Raw genomic sequence first — 23217 nt, 5'->3', positions numbered from 1 at the left:
CTTCCTATTCTTATAATCCTACAAAACAAAAACAACCTTACAACAATAATAAGATAAAAAAATAAAAATAAAAATAAAAGAAAGCAGTAAAGATGGGTTGCCTCCCAACAAGTGCCTAATTTAACATCGCAGCATGACACAGAATCTCTTCTAATCATTGGCAAGCAAAACCTTCGACTTCTGACAATCAAAATCACCTCCATAATAGTGCTTTACTCTTTGTCCGTTCACTAAGAACATTCTCTCACCACCTAAGACGCACAGCTCAATTGCACTATGTGGAGTGACTCTTACTACCTCAAACGGACCCAACCATCTCGATTTGAGCTTCCCCGGAAAGAGTCTCAACCTCGAATTGAACAAGAGAACCAATTGGCCCGGTTCAAACTCGCGATGTTGAATATGCTTATCATGCTAACGCTTGGTTTTTTTCTTTATATAACTTGGCATTCTCATACGCATGCAAGCGAAACTCATCAAGCTCGTTCAATTGCATCAACCGCTTTTTACCCGCTAAGTCTACATCAAAGTTCAGCTTCTTTATTGCCCAATAAGCCTTGTGCTCAAGATCCACCGGTAAATGGAATGCTTTCCCATAAACCATCTTGTAAGGGGAGGTTCCGATGGGAGTTTTGTAGGCAGTCCGATATGCCCATAGAGCATCATCAAGCTTTGCATCCCAATCTTTCCTACTTGCACTAACCGTCTTCTCCAGGATCTGCTTTATCTCTCTATTTGAGACTTCAACTTGCCCACTAGTCTAAGGATGGTAAGCGATTGCAACTTTATATTTGACCCCATATTGCGCTAAGATATTGTCCAAGAGCTTGTTATAGAAATGGGTGCCCCCATCACTTATCATCACTCTCGGAGTGCCAAATCTTGTAAAGATATGCTTTTTTTACAAACTTAACCACAACCTTGACATCATTGGTAGGAAGAGCTATGGCCTCCATCCACTTCGACACATAATCAACGGCCACCAAAATGTACTTGCACCCCTTAGACGAGGGAAACAGACTCATAAAATCAATTCCCCAAACATCTAAAATTTTAGCCTCCATAATACCGTGCAATGGCATCTCATGCTTTTTCGTAATTGTTTCATAATACCGTGCAATGGCGTCTTTAAAAACCCTAGGCCAATAGAAACCCGATTGCAATAACTTAGCTGATGTTTTGTCACCCGCGTGATGACCACCATAAGGCGATGCATGGCATTCATGTAAGATAACATTTATTTCAGATTCAAGCACACATCTTCTCATTAGCTGATCAATACACGATTTGAACAGGAATGGCTCATCCCACACATATGACCTCACATCTCGCAAGAACTTCTTTTTAGCATAAGGTTCAAGATCAAGCGGATGACATCTCCCTCGGCTACATGATTATGAGTTTCTAACCTGGAGAAGTGATCAGCCACTTGATTCTCTATTCCTTTACGGTCTCGGATCTCTAAGTCAAATTCCTACAAGAGTAAAACCCAACAAATTAGCCTTGGTTTAACATCTTTCTTTTCAAACAAATACCTGATGGCTGCATGGTATGTGTAGACGATGACTTTGGTGCCAACCAAATAGGCCCGAAATTTATCGAACGCCCACACTACAACAAGCAACTCCTTTTCTGTCACAGTATAATTTATTTGAGCGGGAGTGAGAGTCTTGCTTGCGTAGTAAATAGAGTGAAATATTTTTCTCCTCCTCTGGCCCAATACGGCCCCAATTGCACCATCATTGGCGTCACACACCAGCTCAAATGGCTCGTTCCAGTCAGGAGCCACTATGATTGGTGCACTCACTAACTTCCTTTTCAGCTCCTCGAATGCTTTCAGACAAGCATCGTCAAACTTGAACGACATATCCTTCTCTAACAACCTGCACAAAGGAGAGGAAAATTTTGAGAAATCCTTTATAAATCGGCGATAAAAAATTGCATGTCCCAGAAAACTCCTAACTCATTTCACTAAAATCGGTGGTGGAAACTTTTCAATTGCTTCCACCTTAGCCTTGTCAACTTCCAGTCCATCTTTGGACACCTTGTGTCCCAGCGCTATACCTTCATGTACCATAAAACGGTACATTTCCCAATTCAGTACCACATTAGTCTCTTCGCACCTGGAAAACACTTTAGCAAGATTGGTTAAGCATTCATCAAAAGACGGACCAAACACAGAAAAATCATCCATAAAAACCTTCACAAATCGTTCCACCATATCGTAGAAAATAGCCATCATACATCTTTGAAAAGTCACAGGTGCATTACACAACTCGAATGACATTCTCTTAAATGCATAAGTGCAATAAGGTCATGTAAAAGTGGTCTTTTCTTGATCTTCCGGGGAAATAACAATCTGATTATACCCCAAATAGCCGTAAAAAAAACAATTGTATTCCTGTCCGGCTAACCTGTCAAGCATTTGATCAATGAAGGGGAGAGGGAAGTGATCTTTTCGTGTAGCATTATTGAACTTCCTATAGTCTATGCATATTCGCCAACCAGTCACAATCCTAGTTGGGATTAATTTATTTTGTTCATTTACTACAACAGTCATACCCCCCTTTTTAGGTACACATTGAACATGGCTTACCCACTTGCTATCGGAGATAGGAAATACTATACCTGTGTCGAGCAACTTAATTACTTCTTTTCTTATCACCTTTTTCATGATTGGATTGAGGCGGCGTTAATGCTCCGCGCTAGGCTTGTGTGCCTCCTCCATGAGTATTTTGTGCATGTAGAATGCAGGGCTAATACCTTTTATGTCAGACATCGTCCAACTAATGGCATGTTTGTGCTCCCTCAGCACCCTTAAGAGCTTTTCTTCCTGCAATTCAGACAAATGAGAAGAAATAATCACAGGTAAAGTGTTAGAATTTCCTAAATATGCATAATGAAGATAAGATGGTAAGGGTTTAAGTTCCAATTTTGGGGCCTCCTCAACTGAGGGTTTAGGAGGCGGGCCGATTGGCCTATCCAGAGGCTCAAATTGGGTTCTTTCTCTTATGTATTCGCACGATGCATCCAGAATGTGCAACATCTCCTCAACCTCTTCTTCAAGTTCCAAGTGATTGAACAATGTCAATGCCTTTTCTAGTGCATCTTCTTTAAACGCCCTTGGCTCTAAGACTGCTTCTTCATTGTCCACCCTCAGGATCATCTTACTTTCTCAGACTTTGATAATTGCATCTCCAGTGGCCAAAAGAGGTCGTCCCAAGATGATAGGAACTAACTCATCAGCCACGTAATCTAGGATGATAAAATCTGCAGAAAAAATAAACTTCCCAATCTGCAGCAGGACGTCCTCCATTACCCCCTCAGGATAAACATAAGATCTATCAACTAACTGTAGCATCACCGTGGTGGGTCTCGGAGCTCCTAAGCCCAGTTGTTTGAACACTGACAACAACATCAAATTGATACTTACACCCAAATCACACAAGGCTCTACCCACATCAAATTCACCAATCCTCCCGGGGATGGTAAAACTAACCGGATCCTTAAGCTTTTGTGGAAGCTTATGTTGAATCCTAGAAGTACACTCCTCAGTAAGTGCTACGGTCTCAAACTCAGTTAACCTCCTTTTATTTGCCACTATGTCCTTAATATATTTTGCATATTTTGGGGACCTCACGGAGCATGTCCACCAAAGGTATATTCAAATGTATCTGCTTCAGCATATCTAGGAATTTGTGAAACATGTGGTCATCATTCTTCTTTCTCAATCTTTGAGGAAAAGGGGGTGGCACCCTCTCTGATTTTTGCTCAGGCTCTGTTTTGTTTCTTTCATCTACCTCTACGTGTTTTGGCACTCTTTCTTCTTCGAGCCTAGATTGCTCATTTTTCTTCTTAGGCACTTCTACCAACTCTCTCCCATTTCTCAACGTCACTGCATTGACTTGAGGATTTTTCTCTGTATCACTTAGGAGTGCTCCAGCAGGTCTAGTATTCTGATTGTTAGCCATCTGCCCAAACTGCCTCCCTAGTTTTCTGAACTCTGTGCGCAATTGTTGATTCTCAGTCCTGACTTGTTGAGTCTCTGCCCTGAATTGTTGATTCTCAGCCATAACTTTCTGATTGTCTATCAAGAGCTTTTTAATCATGCCAGTCAGAATCTCCTCTGCTTGGTGTGGAGGTTGAGGTGGATGATTGTAATTTGCTTGATGCATGATATTCTGATTTCCACCCCAAGAGAAGTTAAGATGATTCCTCCAGTTCGGATTGTATGTGTTACCATATTGAGCATTTTGATTCATCGGCCCTCTAGCTTGTTGCCCCACGTAGTAGATGGATTCAGGATTCACGGGGCATATGTTACTTGTGTGACCTTCACCACATAACTCGCAACAAGTAGACATCTGTTGCACATGTTGCATCTTTTGTGCATGGTGCATTGTCATTTTATTCATTTGATTTGCTAATCTAGCTATATCTTCCCTCATTGCTGAGAAATCATCAAGCTCGATCACACATGCTGCCTTTTGTTTAAATGCTCTTCGTGGTTCCCTATCTTCTTGCCAATTATTATCATTAGCAATGAAATTGTTTAGTAGGATCTGGATCTCACTATACGGTCTTGCCATGCAACTACCCCCACATGCTGAGTCAAGATTCATCTTTGATGCTTCGTCCAACCCATCAACGAAAGTGTGACCCAACACTTCATCAGTCTGACAATGGTGTGGGAAGTCTCTGAGTAGCCTCTTGTATCTTTCCCAAGCTTGTTGAAGAGTCTCACCATTTCGTTGTTGAAACCCAAGAATCTGGCTCCTTAGTGACTTTGTCTTCTTTGTAGGAAAAAACTTGATTAAGAATTTCCTTGCTATATCATCCCAATTGTGGATTGAGTTCGCCGGCTCCTTTTGTAACCATTCCTTAGCTTCCCCCATCACTGAAAAGGGAAACAGTGTCAGCCTGACATAGTCCTTGGAAACGTTCGGATAATTGTAAGTGTCTGTAATTTCCAGGAAGTTCTGAATGTGCCTCTGCAGGTCTTCATGAGATAGACCCACATATTGCCCTTTGGATTGAATCAGTTGTACCATGTACTGTTTGAGTTTAAAGTGACCCGTGATATCAGGCTTTACAATCGCCTGAGTCATAAGAGCCAGATTGGGCCTTGCAGCCTCTATCACTGGACGCTCTTCATTACCCACCATCTCTATTGGATGTGGTTGAACTACGATGTCTAACTCTCTTTCAATTCTAGTTCTAGCTTCGACTTCCCTCCTCACTCTATGAAGTGTTCGTTCGATTTCAGGATCAAGAGGAAGGAGATTGTTTGTGCTTCTACTCCTCCGCATTCAAGAGAAGAGCCTGCGTTAACACAAATAAAGCAAACTAAAAGTTAAAACTTGAACAAATAACGAATAAAAGCTTAACTTAACTAAATAATCAATAACTAAGTCCCCGGCAACGGCGCAAAACACTTGTTGATTCCCCAAGTACACGCAAGTATACGTGGCTGTCAAGTAATAAAGTGACTCAAAAGGCGGATGTCGAACCCACAGAGACTTAGATTGATCGTTAACTAAGCAAACTAAAATCAATTAATTGTCCAAGCTATTTAAGAGTCACATTTTTCTATTAATCTACTATTGCGGGAATTAAACAAGTAACAACTAATTTATCAAGAATGCAAATGCGTATGATGAGATTTTACTTCAGAGGAGATGAAAATTCCAGGGTTGTGGTCGGTTTATCAATCCTATTAAGTTCAATAATTACACTCGTTAATCCAGATTATCTATGGTTGTTAATTAATCGGATCATTTATATGAATAGCATGTTCCCTCAATATTACTCGCATGCCCACAATTTATCAATCTTATATTCCTATGGTATTGAGTCTATCATGAACGAATATATTCCTATCCTAACCGCGAAATCTTCCCCCGAGCCACGGGTTCAGAAACAAGCTCTCTCTAATTCTACTCTAATCTATACACGGCTTTCCCAAGTATAGCATAGATAGTAGTGTGAATTGGTAGCTACAACAATTCACAAGTGAAAACTAGAATTAAAGAAACCACCACAAGATGATAATCCGAATTAACGAAGATGCAATTATTAAACGTTAATAATCATGTCAACCACAACCCTAGACCGTAGAGTGCTTAGCCACTCATGTTCGTAGCAACAAATTTCCAAGTATTTTGCATAAAACAATTACAAAGAAAAGATAGAGGGATGAAGAACTCTATGATTTTCTCCTCCAAAAGTGATTCCACGTGATGTTCTTGCCTCCAGTCGCAAAACTCTCCTAAATATGGTATGTTTTGACTATTTATATGTGTAGGGAAGAGACCTAAACGAAATAACAAAGTCCAAAACCAAATAGGAGACAAAATAGGCTTTTAAAAACATGAGCCCGCTCGCTACGGACCTCGCCTCGCGACGCAAAATGCACAGTCCACCTCGCCTCAGACCTGGCCTCGCCTAGCGCGCTTGGCATCTCGCGTTGCCACCTCTGTCGTGAGCAAGATGGCTCGCGTCACTGACTTCTTCGGTGCTTCAATCAATTATGTTGCTTTTGCCTAACATTCTCTTTTCACGTTTTTGTCTTCTTTCTCAATTGTTACACTTTTGTCTTCTTTTATAATTAAATACCAACTAATTAAATAATCATACTTCATTTATTGCGTATAAAATACACACAAAATCTCTACTTTGCTCTCAATTTCGTCTTCAACGTACCTACACATAAAAGTAAACTCAATTTAGTATGAATATAGTATAGTTTTGCATTAAAGCACCTAAAATGCAAGGTTAAGTAATGCACTAAAAATATGAAATTATAGCCAAACATCAATCAACAAAACACCCAACAAGAAAGGGCAAAGGTAGAATCAATTACCTTTAGTGTAAAGCAACATTTGGTTTTCTATCTTTTGGAAATATATAATTAGTGTCCTGAACTCACCTTGGCTTTGTTTTAAGGCTTAGTCTTTGCAATTCTTGGTTTTGTTCTGAAAGAGTGGAATCTGATGGGCAAAAGGGCAGCACGGTGCACTAAGCTCCCGCTATGTACGGGGTCTAGAGAAAGGCCAGACCACAAGGGTCTATGTCTATTGTACGCAATCTTACCCTACTGTCACGACCCCAAATTCCCTCCGTAGGAGGTCGTGATGGCACCTAGTCTCTAAGACTAGGTAAGCCTAACAATACGGAATAATCATAAATATCTGAAAATAAATAAACTACAATTCAAATGATTACAACTCCCAAAACCCGGTAGATATAAATCACAAGCTTCTAAGAATTTATTCTCAATGTCTCTATATGTCAAGGTCTAAAAATAAATATAAGGAAGCAACATAAAATGATAGAAGGGGACTTCGGAGTCTGCGGACGCTGGCAGATATACCTCGAAGTCTCCGTGCGCAGGTAACTCACTGACGTCTAGGCTGGTAAAATGTACCTGGATCTGCACAAAAAGATGTGCAGAAACGTAGTATGAGTACACCACAACGGTACCCAGTAAGTGTCAAGCCTAACCTCGGTAGAGTAGTGACGAGGTCAGGTGAGGCCCTATTGGAATATAATAATAGCATGGTAAAATATTTATCAATGTAGTAAAATATAATGACATTGGAAATGAATCAAATAGTATGTCACATTTAATGACACCAAATAATTGCAAATAATATCTCGTGGAATCAAAACAGAATTTCCTTCAACTTTATGAAAATCACAACAATTAATCGAAAGTAACTATGGCCATAAATCAATATCAACAAGGGCACTACCGAGGTACCGCCTCGTAGTCCCAAATTATAAATAATTTCACAATATCTCATTTTCTTATATCACCGCGGGAGCCTTCACAATTTATTTAAAAAAAATATTTTTTTTCCCGAAATAGCATCCCGCGTTTTAACCACCCTTATCACACCGCATGACTTCTAGTAGTCATCCCTACTAGCCATGCGTATCAAGCCACCCTTATCTCACCGCATGCGTTTCAACACCCAGACCTTATACCACCGCATGCGTATCAATATCACAATATATCACAATTTGCACCTCAAGTGCCCAATATTTCAATTTTTCTACAAAAAAATCAACAACAATATTTTTCAATAATAAAGAGCTCACGGCTCATGCCAGAATAATCAAAAAAAAAATCTTACGAAAATATTCAAGAATAAATAATTCAGAAAAATAATATTTCAAATTTTTAATACGTTGCTTCAATATCAAATTTAAAAATGTCAAATACTTCATATTAATAATATTTAATTTAAAGAAAATCAACCTTCAAATAATGCACAGTATGAAAGAAACCAAGTTTCAATTAAACAGGTAAAACAATTAGCAGGGAAAAGGCAAACAAATTTAAAATATATATCACAGATCAATGATGAAGAATATAACAAGATAAAATAATTTAATAAATGCGCAACAATGATCTACACAATTTAAAAATATAATCCTTCACATTTAGCCCGTGTACACACTCGTCACCTCGTGTACATAACTTTCAACACATTTCAATAATCACATCAATATCAATTCTAGGGAAAATTTCCCCCACACAAGGTTAGACAAGTCACTTACCTCGACTTGCTCCAATTTAATCAAGTATTATGCTTTTTCCTCGATTTTTCGACTCCGATCGACTCGTATCTAGTCATAATTAATTCGATATAGTCAACAAAAATTATAGAAATCAATTTCATAAGAAAATATTATATTTTTTCAATAAAATCCGAAATTAACTCAAAATTTGCCCGTGGGGCCCACATCTCAGAATCCGGCGAAAGTTACGAAATATGAACGCCCATTCCACCACGAGTCTAGCCATACCAAAATGACTAAATTCCAATAACGATTCGACCCTCAAATCCACTAATCTATCCAGGAGGGTTTTCAAATTCTTCCAACTTAAATCACCAATTAAATGTTAAAAACCATGCTGGATTCGGGTAATCTAACCAAGATTGAGTTAAGAACATTTACCCCAATGTTTTTCCTTGAAGATATATCAAAAATCGCCTCTACTCAAGCTCCAAGTTGTTAAAAATGACGAATGGGACGAAGCCCCCCTGTTTTTATAACTTACGGATCTGACCAGGCTGACCTCGATCATGGGGTCCGATCCTGGATACTCGATCATGGGAGTCCGATCATGGAAAGTCCGATTAAGGGGATTCCGATCATGGGGAGTCCGATTAACTAGACCTCAAATACTGCTATGAGCTATCACTATTATTGTGGTTATTGGCGGTGGTGGTATGATTGTTGCTACGGTGGTTGCTATTCCCAACCCTCCGATTTTGCTTCAGCTGCGAAAGCTCCAATTGTGTATTCATAAAAAACTGCATTCTCTGCAACTCCAGTTCTTTAGCAAACTTCATCCTTTATTTCTCCATCTCCACCATTTGTTGTATCTTTGCGCTCTCTGCTTGTTCATAAGCTTCCCCAAATTTCAGAATCGCCCGTGTCAACTCCCTCACTGAATTCCTCCAGTTTTTGCCCTTTCCACTAGCTTCTCCACTTCCTCCACGTGTCCCCTGCCTCATTGCACTTGAGTTCATCAATTCCCTCTGAATCCTTGGCCTCTTTCTCTGAAAAGTTCCCGGCGGGAAACTGTCAGTTGAATTAGGCGAAAGCTCCGATTCCGACTCCGATTCCGACGTGTCTGAATCAACGTGAGGCCTTTTTCGAAAGGGTTGCTTCTGCTTCTGTTGTTGTGATTGCGGCTGTTGATGTGGTCTAAGATGAGGAAGGGACCTAACTCCCATAGGAATACCCAGAGGCAGTTGCAGTTTTTGATTACTTGAATATAAATTAGACGGTTCAGCACCTCCGGCGGCGATGGTTGGATTGATCTTAGCCGTCGCGCCAATCAACTGATCCAGTTTCTCAAAGAAAGGCCACTTGCTCGGACCTTGACCCGAAGCGATCTTAGACTTCTCCAGCTTGTATTTCTTCTTCACAGTATCAATTCGATTTTTGCACTGAATATTAGTTTTAGGTGTTTTTCTATAATCTTCACGACTACCAACAATGTCGGCTACATCTTTCCAGTGCTTTTGTTTCAAATTACCTCTGCTCAACTCCAAGTATCGCTCACCCCAAGCGTCGATCAGTACACCCGTAGCACCTTCACTCCAGCAATCCTCCCTTCCACCACCGCCACCTCCACCGCTTCCGCCGGACGTTCTAAGAGGTTGCAGTTGCTGTATCGGTAGAGCTAAAGTCAAGGTGTTCTGAGGAGGCGGCGCTGATGCTACCATCACCGTTATCCTGCCGTTAGATCGCGGCGATTCTGGAGATCGAGATCCAGAGCCACCGGACTGATGAGAGTGAGTTTCTTCATCGTGCTCTATAAATTTCGGTGCGCCGATCTGAGAGATTGTAACGAGGAATGTAGAGAGAGAAAGAGAGAGGAAGTTTTGGGGTAGGTGCGATTAGGGTTTCAGTTGACCGGCCGAATTTAATGACTGTTTTTTGGTTAGTATAAACTGAATTTGATAAAAGCAAAGTTTTAAAAGTTATTTTGGACATTTTATCGGTTGGACGGAAAAAACAGAGGTGGGTGTGACGGCGTCGGTCTTAGGGAACTGAAGGGAATAGGACACGTGGAGGCTAGGCAAAGGGGGAAATTGGGTCCGACTACTTTTACGGGTTCAATTGAGTTTGGTAACGAGGAAATCCATCACCGGCGTGATAATTCATTACTCATTAGGCCGGCTTAAGTTTTTTTTCTTTATTTTTATTTTTAAATTTATACTAGTAGATATTTTATTTTCACAGATGGTGTGCATGATTGCATAATTGACACACAACATTATTTGAAGTTTAAGAGCCCGTTTGGACATAAGAAATTTTTCACTTTTTTTTCGAAATTTTTTTGTTTTTTTTCGAAATCAGCGTTTGATCAAAAAAAATTTAATTTTTACTTGAATATGCATTTTGAAATTTTTCAAAAATTTAAAAAACTCAAAAAAACTTTTTTTCAGAATTTTCACTCATATCGCTCACAAAACTTCAAAAACAACTCATAATTATATTCATGTCCAAACACAACTCTAATTTTCAAATATCATTTTTAATTAAAAAAAATTTCACTTTTTTTAAAAATTTTACAATTCTTATGTCCAAACATCCACTAAGTGATAATTAGAGGAAATGAAAGGAAAATAAGAATATATATTATCCTTTTAGAATAATTAACACTCCATCTTTTTTAATTTATGTGATCATATTTCTTTTTAATCTTGTTACAAAATGAACTACACTAATGTGGATTTGAATTCAATTTTATAAGTTCACAAAGCTAAAGTCCCACAGTGTTATGTCTTATTCAAAATGATTAGTTAGAAAATCTTCCGGTTTTTCCTTAAACTCATATCCAGAGAAAAAATTTGGACATAAAATGAAATATTATGAGCTTCTTCCCTTTTGAGTCCCATAAAAGGAAGAAAAGAAGAAGTAAGTAACAAAATAATAAGCAAATGGACTCAAATTGAATGTTTAAATTTTTTCTCTTAGAAATATTTTTTCAATTTTAAAAATTAACTATTTGACGGTACTCATGAACTTTCAAAAACGAAAAAACTACTATTATCTGGTTACGTTCTTCTTTATTGCACAAACTTTTTCAAGAAATATTTGCAAAAAATCTAAAACTTTTTCCAAAAGGTAATACGTAATTCATAGTTTAGCTGCTCTTGGACTGTTGCACATACTCTATATTTTGCAAAATATGAGTATATTATTCGCAAATTAATATCTTTATAATTTTGTCTATTATTTCTATTTTAACTCGAAAAAGAATTTGAAGCTGAAAGTTTGATTTGAGGAGTAGTTCAAGTGAAATAACTAATACCACTCACAAAACCTTAACCTTGTTGAGGTGAAATTCATGCCCAAACTTCAATTATATGGAGTTGACTCTCTTTCAACTTTAATCAATATTATTTGAACTGGTCCTTAAGTTCTGCAAATCAAAGTAAGACTTAAAAATTGGGTTCAATCTGAATTAACAAAAATACAACATTTAAGTGTCTAATTGGAAGATATTACTGTGAGATGTATTCCTGTTTTCCTCAAAGATCCATTGTGTTTTGCAGGAAAATTGATTATTAGAAAATAGAATGATAAGAAATTGGAAAAAAATTGATTAGTGGAGATGCGGGGGATCGAACCCCGTGCCTCTCGCATGCAAAGCGAGCGCTCTACCATTTGAGCTACATCCCCAGTCGTTCTAACGTGTCAAATAATTTAGTTTAATAGTATATGAAACATAACCGAAAAGAGGGCTGTGTGTCTGTTTTGTTTTGTGGATAAGAGTCTTTTGAATATATTGTATCCTTTTTTTTTAATATAGTTTAATAGTATTTTTACTATTTAATTTAACGGTATTATATTTTACTAATTGATAAGTCTACTAAGGCCTCATTTGTTTTTTTAAGATTAAGACGCCTGAATCTGAATACACATCTGAAAATTAAAATATATATTAAGATTTGAATACTAAATGATTAACACTATTTGATTTTTAATATCTGAATGTATAAAATTTATCTTTATTTGAAAATTAATAAACATAAAACTCAAATGAAATACTAATTAATCTAATATTCTATCAAATAAAATATTTATTTTTTAAAAATATAGTAGCTGGTGGTGATGGCCAATGGTAGTGTTTGTGAATACCGACTAGAGACGGTGGTTGGTGGTAGGTTTGGTTGATGGTGGTGGTTCAGGGTAGTAGCTAGTGGTGATTAGTAGTGGTGTCGATTATGATTGAGGATGGTGGTGGTGAGTGGTGATTGTTAATAATGGTGGGTGGTGGTGGTGGTGTGGTGGTAGTTTATAATGATGGGTAGCGCCGGTTATGATTGTTGATGGTGATGGGGTGGTTAGTTATGGTAGTTGAGGTGGATGAGTGTTTGTGGTTGAGAATGATGGTGGTGGGAGTGGTGCGGATGACGGGTGGTGGTAGTCGATTATGGTGGCGGTTATGATTGAGGATGATGGTGGTGGTGGTGGCGGCATGATGTTAGTTGATAATGGTAGGCGGTGGCGATAATTAAAATGAATATGGATGATAGCATCTTAATGAAATTAAATCTCTGTTATGGATCTTAATCATACAGACCTATTTAGACCCATTATGTGGTTGTGAAGTAAAAAAAAAAAATCACTTAATGATTTAGATCTGAATAATTAAGATTCAGACTTTAAAAACAAACGCACTTAATGTCTAAGATTTGAATGATTAAGATTCAGACTTTCATTTAGTGCAAACAAACGAGGCCAAAACTCCCTAAAATGATCATGAATCATGTCTAACAATCGTATAGTTGCTGACTGGCTAATTTATTTTAATTATAATAACACTCTAAAACTAAACAATGACAAATAATAAAATATTAAGTAACAATAAAATAAGCATCGTATTTAAACCATCCAAACAAGAATAGAGCCACTGGTAAATGATGGGTTTTTGAGCATCTCATTTTCCTTACCGAGGTAGTTTATGAATGAATATTACCTAATGAACAGGTAGCTGTTGAGGCCCCGATTTATTCCGACTCACGTTGTGTAAGACCATTATAAGGGAAAAACGCTTTATACCAAAAAAGATTTCATTTTAATGTTCGAATTCGAGATCTTTAATTAAGAGAAGATAGATCTTATCCATCTAAGCACAAATTTGATACATTTAGCTTAGCCTCCAAGCTTACCAAGACATGATTCACAATTAATAAAAACTGCCAGAAACAAAAAAGGATTCCACACTTGAAAAATAACCAAAATGTACTCAAAGAAAAAAAATTGGATTTTATAGACAAATATTTACTAAAGACATTATAAACAGAACTTTATATATATATTGAACTGTCAAATTTCTGGTCGGACCAACATTAATATGTGAAAGACATCAGGTAATGAAGATTATTTTCCAATAGGTCGCTTCTTCAAATGGTGACCTGCTTTAAAATTCAATATTTTGTTTAGATCACTACTTTAAACAGCCATTTGTGTATTTCAATGTGTTGTTTGTGTCTTTTAAGTTACTAATTTCCTTAAAGAAGATAGAAATATTTAATACAGCGTGTATGGATCGTAGGCACTTGCTTGCATAAGCATGTTAATGGAGGCAGAATATATAAATCAACCATTTCCAGAGAATGAATTGCAGGGTATTCATCCTAATTTGTCAATATTTGCATCTGATGATAATTTGCAGGCCAAAGTTCTGCTAATTATGTTGATGGAGGCAATTATGAAATGTTTAGGACTCTTGAAATCTTTTCGACGTAAAGCCTATGCTATAAGTACTCCTGAATTGCGCAGAGCACTTTGACATGAAATAGGAGCAGAGTAATTGGTAAATTCCGGTAGTAATAAACAGGTTCAATTGGACCCATAACTTTCGATACGGAGTAAAAAGTTATGTGTAAAAATCTACTAAAATTGCAACAAAGAACCCATAGCTTTAAAATATAATGAGTTCAATGCTAAATATGTTAAAAGTTGAAACCATAGAGTTTAAATCCTGGATACGCCTCTGAGCTGAACCTCTTGCAATGAATATGTCAAGAGGATTTTCTATTAAAAAAAATTATGTCTCTGCCATAGTGAAATCTGAAAGGTACCCTTGAAAAGAAAAATCTGTTTGTGATTTCTAACGGCATAAAACCTGTTTGATACAATGTTTCAACTGTGATAAAGGGTAAACCAAAGATTTAACCTCGTTCGTTGGTATATAGAACGAAGAGGTGGCTAACAGAATAATTTACAGGATATTAGTGAACATGTCATCCAGCGGACTACTGTGGAGAAGCCAAATCTGAGCAAGTTCATCGTCACAGGCTGAATTAGCTACTGTCAACTAAACTGCATACTTTACAGGCCTTTAAGACCATTCAACTATTGGTGGTTCATTCTGCACTTTTTCTTCGCACGCCTCAAGTCTCAAAAACTTCCATTAAGCTACACCTATATAACTCATGCCTCCCATCATTATTGATCTGCAACATGGAGAATATGATTAGCTTGTTCGTATGTGTAAACATGATAATCCAAGTGCATGACAGGTAAAAGATGACCATGACAAAATGACTTGTAACTACTGATTTGCAGTGAAAGCCCAAAAAGTAACAGCATTATTGCAGCAGCTAAGACATAACTTAAAACACCACACTACATACAGCACATTTATCCAATGTGCAACTGGTGTTGGTCTAGAGAACAATCGCTTATACAAACTAGTGATGGGGCATGAAAATTAAGAGCCACTAAAGGCTGGATTCTCCAGTAAACCAAATTACAGCAGAATTCATCCTAGAAGAAGTGACATTTACCATTCAGGTCTGTACAGTTAACACGGGAGATAACCAAGAACTCCTGGGACATCAAAACTTTGTCATCTCATGCAGCATTTGTGAAGCATTAGACTGTGAGACCAATTTCTCTGAACTTGGAGGTCTGATCATGTGATTTGAGTCACCCACCCCTGGTCTCACGGTCTCCTTAGCACTAGTATGTGTACTTGTTTCTGCTTGTGAGGCCTCCATCAACGTACGTATCTAAGTCAAATTAACAACGATTCTAAAAGTTATCCACCAAGATTGAGGCAGGTTGTATTATCATATAGAATTGCACTCACCACATCCAAACGCTTTTTGTGGAGATCACTTGGTGACTGCACAGAGTTAGAAACACATTGTCAAAGAAAACATTAATTTTCACCCAGCTTTAATAACTCCAACCAATGACAAATAAGTAGATTACCAGCAACTGGTGGACTACAACCAGAAACCAAACCAATGAACAAGGATGAGGTAAAGATATTTTGTCAGAGTACATCTAGTAGTCATAATTCATGTTATCTCATTATTCTACATTAGTGCAGATAGAAAAAGGGACTATACCACCACGTAAAAACTAAGAAAGAGAGGCAGAGATACATACATGTTCTGGATAGTGTTTCCTCTCCTCACTTGAAAAGCCTGGAATAGTCAAATGCCAGTTTTTCTCTGTAGAAATCACAATTAGATTAGAAAAATACCTCAGTTTCCTATATTTCTTTGAAAATGATATAAAACATCATTAGATGATATAAAACATCTCCCTAATATACCAATTACAACTTATCCTAAATATGTCTGGGGGTGTTTGCACATGCAAGTGCGCCCACTGCAAACATTCTAACATTCTCGCTAATACTTGAAGACATCCTAAAGTAGCTCTCTATGCGCGATAAAATAGAGTGCATTAGGCAAAAAAAGCTGGTCCTTACTGATATTGATGTTTACATATTCCAAATATCTGAGATAGTTAGTACCTTAACAAGAAATGTTACCTGCTGTAGTTAAAACATGAAATGTGTGGAAACTTTTAAAACCACTTGATCTCTCTCTATATATATACAACAGCTACAATTTGTATCTCTCAGATGCATGGTCATATTGCTATACCATTAGGGACATATGATATTTAAGTTCCTGGAACTCACGTTCAGGAGCTTAAGCTTCAACTACTCCTAATGATAATAGAGAGCTTGGTATTCAACTATAACCTGTCCATTGAAAATTTTGCTAGCTACTCATAAATATGAAAGTGGTGACATGTGTGTGCCATAAGCAGATGAAAAGCTTAAGATGCATAAGAAAGTGAAGGAGATGATATGATAAAAGTTGGTATCAAAGTGAAAATGCTAGATAAAACTGCCATTATCCAGTACAGCATATAGCTCCATAAATTCTGAACATGACCACGATCTTTCCTAGTATCCTGGAAGCTAATGAACATTTGGGGGGGGGGGGGACTACTGGGAGAGCCTTAAACCGAAGGCATTCTATTTGTCTACGGCCATAATACCCTTTTACCCATTTTATGTCCACAGGATAGCTGTTTTCTTCCTAAACGAGGATTATCTCACTACATAAGCCTGTAAAGAGCATACTAATCAACAAAAAGAAAATAGAAATATACTAAAACAAATATACACCATATAAATGCAACCTTTGTACCTAATAATGCAATCTTTACAATTAAAAACTGTACCAAGTGATAAAAACGGTCTTTCTAAATAATGGAAACAAAATAAAGAATAGATCCTTTATTTCCAGTTGCAGGCACAAACCTAGATGTAACAGTACATCCTTGGACTCCAAAGTCGAAGATTTTCGATGCTTCGCCAAATTGCAAGCAAATGTAGTAACCTACAATGAGGCGTTGAACATAAGTACGTAAAAAGCATGATAAATAATCAATGTAAAACAAATTCATGTATGTCAGTTTTTCATGAACAATTATCTGCACAAAGAATTTTAGATGACGCTGGTGAAATACAAAAGGGTGGTAGAACAAACTGGTACAAGTGCCAGAGTAATAAATTTTAGTTTACAAAAAAATAAAAGTATTGCAACAATCACCTGACGTGGTTGCATAATACATAATTTACAAGCCAAAAATTTCAGTATTAGCCAGAAAAGAAAAAGGGCACCTGGGGAGCAACACCCTGAAGTCATAGGAGTATGTAACTCTAGTTAAATTGAGGACTGCAGCAGTTTATTGCAGACTGGAAATGACCCTAACGGTGATATCATGTTTATGGCTCTGAGGCGCAGACATTGCTAGAAAGCTACCGTGTGCAAGGTGATAGATTGGACACCAGGGAACATTCAATTGGATATGGTTGTGTTATCTTTCCATCCTTTGACCAAATAAAAGTATGACTCACATCTTGTAGCATATCACCATTTCATTAGGAATATACAGGACATGTAGGGTATTAGAGAAATAAGCTTTTGATATCATTTAATAACCAAGCACTAAAATAAAAATGTCAACCACTTTCTGATGAAAGACATATTCTTAGACAACTGCCAAGGCAGGAAAACAACAACGTCCTTGATTTACAATCCAAGGTCGATTCACTTGATGATCTTATACCAGAACCTCGCGAAGAAGATTCATTATCATCCTTTGACTGTGTTTAGAAGTCCAAATTGAATGGAATAAGGAAAAAGTAATGAACAAGAGATTTTACAACAAACAAGAAAAAGAGAAGGAAAAAGAGAGGACTGAGGAGGGAAACCAAAATCAGCAGGATGGCAATATCCCTTTAAGTGCATATTATTCAACAACTATACAGTCTAACAAGCGAGCACATCAATTATTTCACCCGAAAGGTACCCAAATCAGTGATAGCCAAATGTGATACACACAGCAAACCACAACCAACCCAGCAACTGCCCTACCCAGAAAAGAAAGACAGCAACTTCCCCCAGGAGTAGTTGTACCAGATCCAGTAGCATCTGGTTGTGACCCAGTTAAACTCAGAGATTTTTGGCCAGCTGGGGCAGCCACCCTTGGAGAAAACTGCTGCTGATGCAAAAGCTGCTGTGGCTGTTGTTGTTGTTGTTGCTGCTGCTGCTGCTGCTGATGCATCTGAGGGTGGCCAATCTGTTGTTGCTGTTGTACAATTTGGGATAGTTGCTGTGGGTTCAAACCAATTAAATTTTGATGCAACTGTTGAGATGAAGTTAATTGTTGCTGCATAAGCATTGGTTGCTGCTGCCTCTGCGATTGAAGACGATAGGAGGGGGAATTAGGAGAAGAAATAGCAGGCATTTGCTTCAACCACTGCTGCTGTGATGAATTGTTCTGCATTATTGTAGATTGTCCATTCTGAGTCAATCCAGGTAACTGAGGGTTAATAAATGACGTCCTTGGAAGGTTCTGAACCGATATTTTCTACAGTAAATTGTAACATCAAAGTGAGCACTAAAAACAAATCGTTGCTACGTAATAAGGAATCTGACAAGAGACTATCAGATGTACATTAAATTCCACAAGAGGATTACATGTGATTTACCAAAAGGAGAAACCAAAATTAAAGAAGTGAAGATAATTATGTAATTATGACAGCCTTAAATGACCATCAGCTTCAAATCACTAGCAAATGACGACATCCACAACTCTAAAGCACTTTATAAACAAGACTTCATCTTGGCAATCAATTAACTTGTAATTAGACAAGGATATTTTTGTGCCAGAGGTACATTTTCATTATCTTAATATCAAGTTGAAAATTAACAAGACGAGTAAAAGGAGCTCACGTGCACCTAACTAAAATGTCGATAACAATATCCATTGGCTAAGATCATTCTTTCCAGAAAAAAAATATCACTTGCTGTTCTCTGCAAAGTTTCAATTTATTTTTTTAAATTAGATAAAGATTTTATTGAAGTAGATACAAGAGGTATATAAAAGCCTAATGTTCGTTTTTTCTTATAAGGTAATGAATTTATTATTATTAATGTATAGAAGCAAAAACCCCAATATGATTGTTTGCATCGCTTATCTATGAACCATCAATTCCTCTCAAACAGACACCAAGCTTCTCTTCCGCGCCTCAGAACATAACTATAACTCGCAAGTTCGGTGCCTACAGGTTAGATCTTCCACCTTAATGGATATTGTTATTTGTTATGTAGAGAATAAAGTGATTGAAGCAAGTAACTCAAAGATTGTTTTACCCAAAATTTAATCCAACTAGTATAGGGGTTGAAAACATAGGATTACCTAACAGATCACATGTATTAGAATGTACTTTAGGAAAGAAAAACTCGTCGAACTTGAATAACAGAACGAACGTAAAAGCTGCTACTAAAAACGTAATATTAGAAAAAGATTGAGCTTTTAAGTTATAAAATGTAAATGCATCAAATCCCAAAGTATTTTACAGAAAGCAAAATGGGACAAACTGTGTTAATGATACTTCCTCTAGTACTAAATGATCATAATTGGCACCTCCAGACATAGCTATTACAGCGTATAAACCTAACCGAGAAATAGCTGCATACTCAATGAGAAACTGTTCGTTCAGACAAGAACCACATGCTCGAAATGTAGTACAAAAGAACTGTAAGAGCAGCAAACCTATGTTTCTTTGAATCAAATTCAAACTTTCCACAAGGAATTTGTCTTTACAAGGTTATTCTCATATACCACCTAAAGCTTTAACGCGCATTGAAGTTTTGTGCCACCTCAGGGTGAGAGTTTGTGAAGCGGTAGGCACAGTGAAAAATACAGTACCATAGGCTAAAGGCTCTCTAGAAAGTAGTACTAAAAATATTCATGGGCATCCCATAAATCTCAATGTGTTAAAACTTGCAATAGCCCTCATGTTCTTTGTCTCCTGATACTATGAAATGCCAGCACAAAGTTAAACATGAGCATTTTTTTCCTTTGGATAAAATTAAGTTAAACATGAACCTTGTGCCAAAAATCAGCATTTATTTACTATATGCCAAGTTACTTTGAATGACGTTACACGCTTATGCATATGTGTCATTGTTGTGATTGCATAATCCAAGTATCCGGCTATCAGATTTCATAAACAAGAGTCATATCCTAGTTTTGACCTTTTAGTCAACAAAATACATTAGAAATTACCCAGAGCAATCTTTTACAGAAATATCTCGAAACAAACTCTCATGTGATAGGAAATGTCTAGGAGAATGAAAACACAAAAGATTCTCTTTGATTTGCTGCTATGACTAATGACCAAATTCATGACCTGAATGATTTGAAGAACAAATGCTGTGGACAACTTTTTTGGGTTACACAACCTGGAGAAAAATTTGCAACTAGATTTCTGAAAGAGTCGTCTCCAATTTTTACCACGGTGTCAAGTGGAAAACTCATCAGAATAGATGAGAGGGTTAGTTTTTAGCATTAAAGACATGTTACTAGCATGTTCGAAGATTGGCACCTGAGTAGTGGTGAGAGGATTTTGCTGGGACAACTGCTGCCTCAACTGATTTTGATTGACCCTTTGGTGTGCATATGCAAGGGCACCATTTGCCCTTAACTGAGAGCTCATGTTGAGAGATCCCATCATTCCCATTGCCTGTATACCCTGCAAGGACTGGCCATGGGAATTCCCTGTGTGAAACTGATTCCCCTGCATTAGACCTGCCTTCTGCCGTGGCTGCACCCACAATAGAACTCTTTTCAGAAACACATAAAGCAACAATGACAAATAGCAGTTGTGTCTTGAAAATAACACCCAACAAATTAGCCTTGGTTTAGCATCTTTCTTTTCAAACAAATACCTGATGGTTGCATGGTATGTGTAGACGATGACTTTGGTGCCAACCAAATAGGCCCGAAATTTATCGAACGCCCACACTACAACAAGCAACTCCTTTTCTGTCACAGTATAATTTATTTGAGCGGGAGTGAGAGTCTTGCTTGCATAGTAAATAGAGTGAAATATTTTTCTCCTCCTCTGGCCCAATACGGCCCCAATTGCACCATCATTGGCGTCACACACTAGCTCAAATGGCTCGTTCCAGTCAGGAGCCACTATGATTGGTGCACTCACTAACTTCTTTTTCAGCTCCTCGAATGCTTTCAGACAAGCATCGTCAAACTTGAACGACATATCCTTCTCTAACAACCTGCACAAAGGAGAGGAAAATTTTGAGAAATCCTTTATAAATCGGCAATAAAAAACTGCATGTCCCAGAAAACTCCTAACTCATTTCACTAAAATCGGTGGTGGCAACTTTTCAATTGCTTCCACCTTAGCCTTGTCAACTTCCAGTCCATCTTTGAGAGATCCCATCATTCCCATTGCCTGTATACCCTGCAAGGACTGGCCATGGGAATTCCCTGTATGAAACTGATTCCCCTGCATTAGACCTGCCTTCTGCCGTGGCTGCACCCACAATAGAACTCTTTTCAGAAACACATAAAGCAACAATGACAAATAGCAGTTGTGTCTTGAAAATAACACCCAACAAATTAGCCTTGGTTTAGCATCTTTCTTTTCAAACAAATACCTGATGGTTGCATGGTATGTGTAGACGATGACTTTGGTGCCAACCAAATAGGCCCGAAATTTATCGAACGCCCACACTACAACAAGCAACTCCTTTTCTGTCACAGTATAATTTATTTGAGCGGGAGTGAGAGTCTTGCTTGCATAGTAAATAGAGTGAAATATTTTTCTCCTCCTCTGGCCCAATACGGCCCCAATTGCACCATCATTGGCGTCACACACTAGCTCAAATGGCTCGTTCCAGTCAGGAGCCACTATGATTGGTGCACTCACTAACTTCTTTTTCAGCTCCTCGAATGCTTTCAGACAAGCATCGTCAAACTTGAACGACATATCCTTCTCTAACAACCTGCACAAAGGAGAGGAAAATTTTGAGAAATCCTTTATAAATCGGCAATAAAAAACTGCATGTCCCAGAAAACTCCTAACTCATTTCACTAAAATCGGTGGTGGCAACTTTTTAATTGCTTCCACCTTAGCCTTGTCAACTTCCAGTCCATCTTTGGACACCTTGTGTCCCAGCACTATACCTTCATGTACCATAAAACGGTACATTTCCCAATTCAGTACCACATTAGTCTCTTCGCACCTGGCAAGCACTTTAGCAAGATTGGTTAAGCATTCATCAAAAGACGGACCAAACACAGAAAAATCATCCATAAAAACCTCCACAAATCGTTCCACCATATCGTAGAAAATAGCCATCATACATCTTTGAAAAGTCGCAGGTGCATTACACAACTCGAATGACATTCTCTTAAATGCATAAGTGCCATAAGGTCATGTAAAAGTGGTCTTTTCTTGATCTTCCGGGGCAATAGCAATCTGATTATACCCGGAATAGCCGTCAAAAAAATAATAGTATTCCTGTCCGGCTAACCTGTCAAGCATTTGATCAATGAAGGGGAGAGGGAAGTGATCTTTTCGTGTAGCATTATTCAACTTCCTATACTCTATGCATATTCACCAACCAGTCACAATCCTAGTTGGGATTAATTCATTTTGTTCATTTACTACAACAGTCATACCCCCTTTTTAGGTACACATTGAACATGGCTTATCCACTTGCTATCGGAGATAGGAAATACTATACCTGCGTCGAGCCACTTAATTACTTCTTTTCTTATCACCTCTTTCATGATTGGATTGAGGCGGCGTTGATGCTCCGCGCTAGGCTTGTGTGCCTTCTCCATGAGTATTTTGTGTATGCAGAATGCAGGGCTAATACCTTTTATGTCAGACATCGTCCAACCAATGGCATGTTTGTGCTCCCTCAGCACCCTTCAGAGCTTTTCTTCCTACAATTCAGACAAATGAGAAGAAATAATCACAGGTAAAGTGTTAGAATTTCCTAAATATGCATAATGAAGATAAGATGGTAAGGGTTTAAG

At 37.9% G+C, this 23217-nt stretch overlaps 1 protein-coding gene, 2 non-coding genes and 1 pseudogene across 3 annotated transcripts; 1 reads left to right on the top strand and 3 right to left on the bottom strand.

The window, feature by feature from the left end:
* Nucleotides 1-3608: 3608 nt before the first annotated feature.
* LOC138908675 (uncharacterized) lies at nucleotides 3609-5165 on the bottom strand. Its single transcript, XM_070199356.1, has one exon. It carries the CDS (start codon nucleotides 5163-5165, stop codon nucleotides 3609-3611), a length of 1557 nt encoding a protein of 518 aa, XP_070055457.1.
* On the top strand, nucleotides 4678-4784 carry LOC117281414 (small nucleolar RNA R71). Its single transcript, XR_004512047.1, has one exon. It is a non-coding gene; the product is annotated as a small nucleolar RNA R71 (small nucleolar RNA).
* A 994-nt stretch (nucleotides 5166-6159) lies between the features above and the next one.
* LOC104111791 (trihelix transcription factor ASIL2-like) lies at nucleotides 6160-10719 on the bottom strand (annotated as a pseudogene).
* Nucleotides 10720-12140: 1421 nt separating this feature from the next.
* Nucleotides 12141-12213, bottom strand: TRNAA-UGC (transfer RNA alanine (anticodon UGC)). The gene has a single exon. It is a non-coding gene; the product is annotated as a tRNA-Ala (tRNA).
* Between the last annotated feature and the right edge of the window lie 11004 nt (nucleotides 12214-23217).

This window comes from Nicotiana tomentosiformis, chromosome 3 (genome assembly GCF_000390325.3).
Source record: "Nicotiana tomentosiformis chromosome 3, ASM39032v3, whole genome shotgun sequence".
NCBI classification, from domain to species: domain Eukaryota; kingdom Viridiplantae; phylum Streptophyta; class Magnoliopsida; order Solanales; family Solanaceae; genus Nicotiana; species Nicotiana tomentosiformis.
This window is presented reverse-complemented; position numbering and strand designations above follow the sequence as displayed.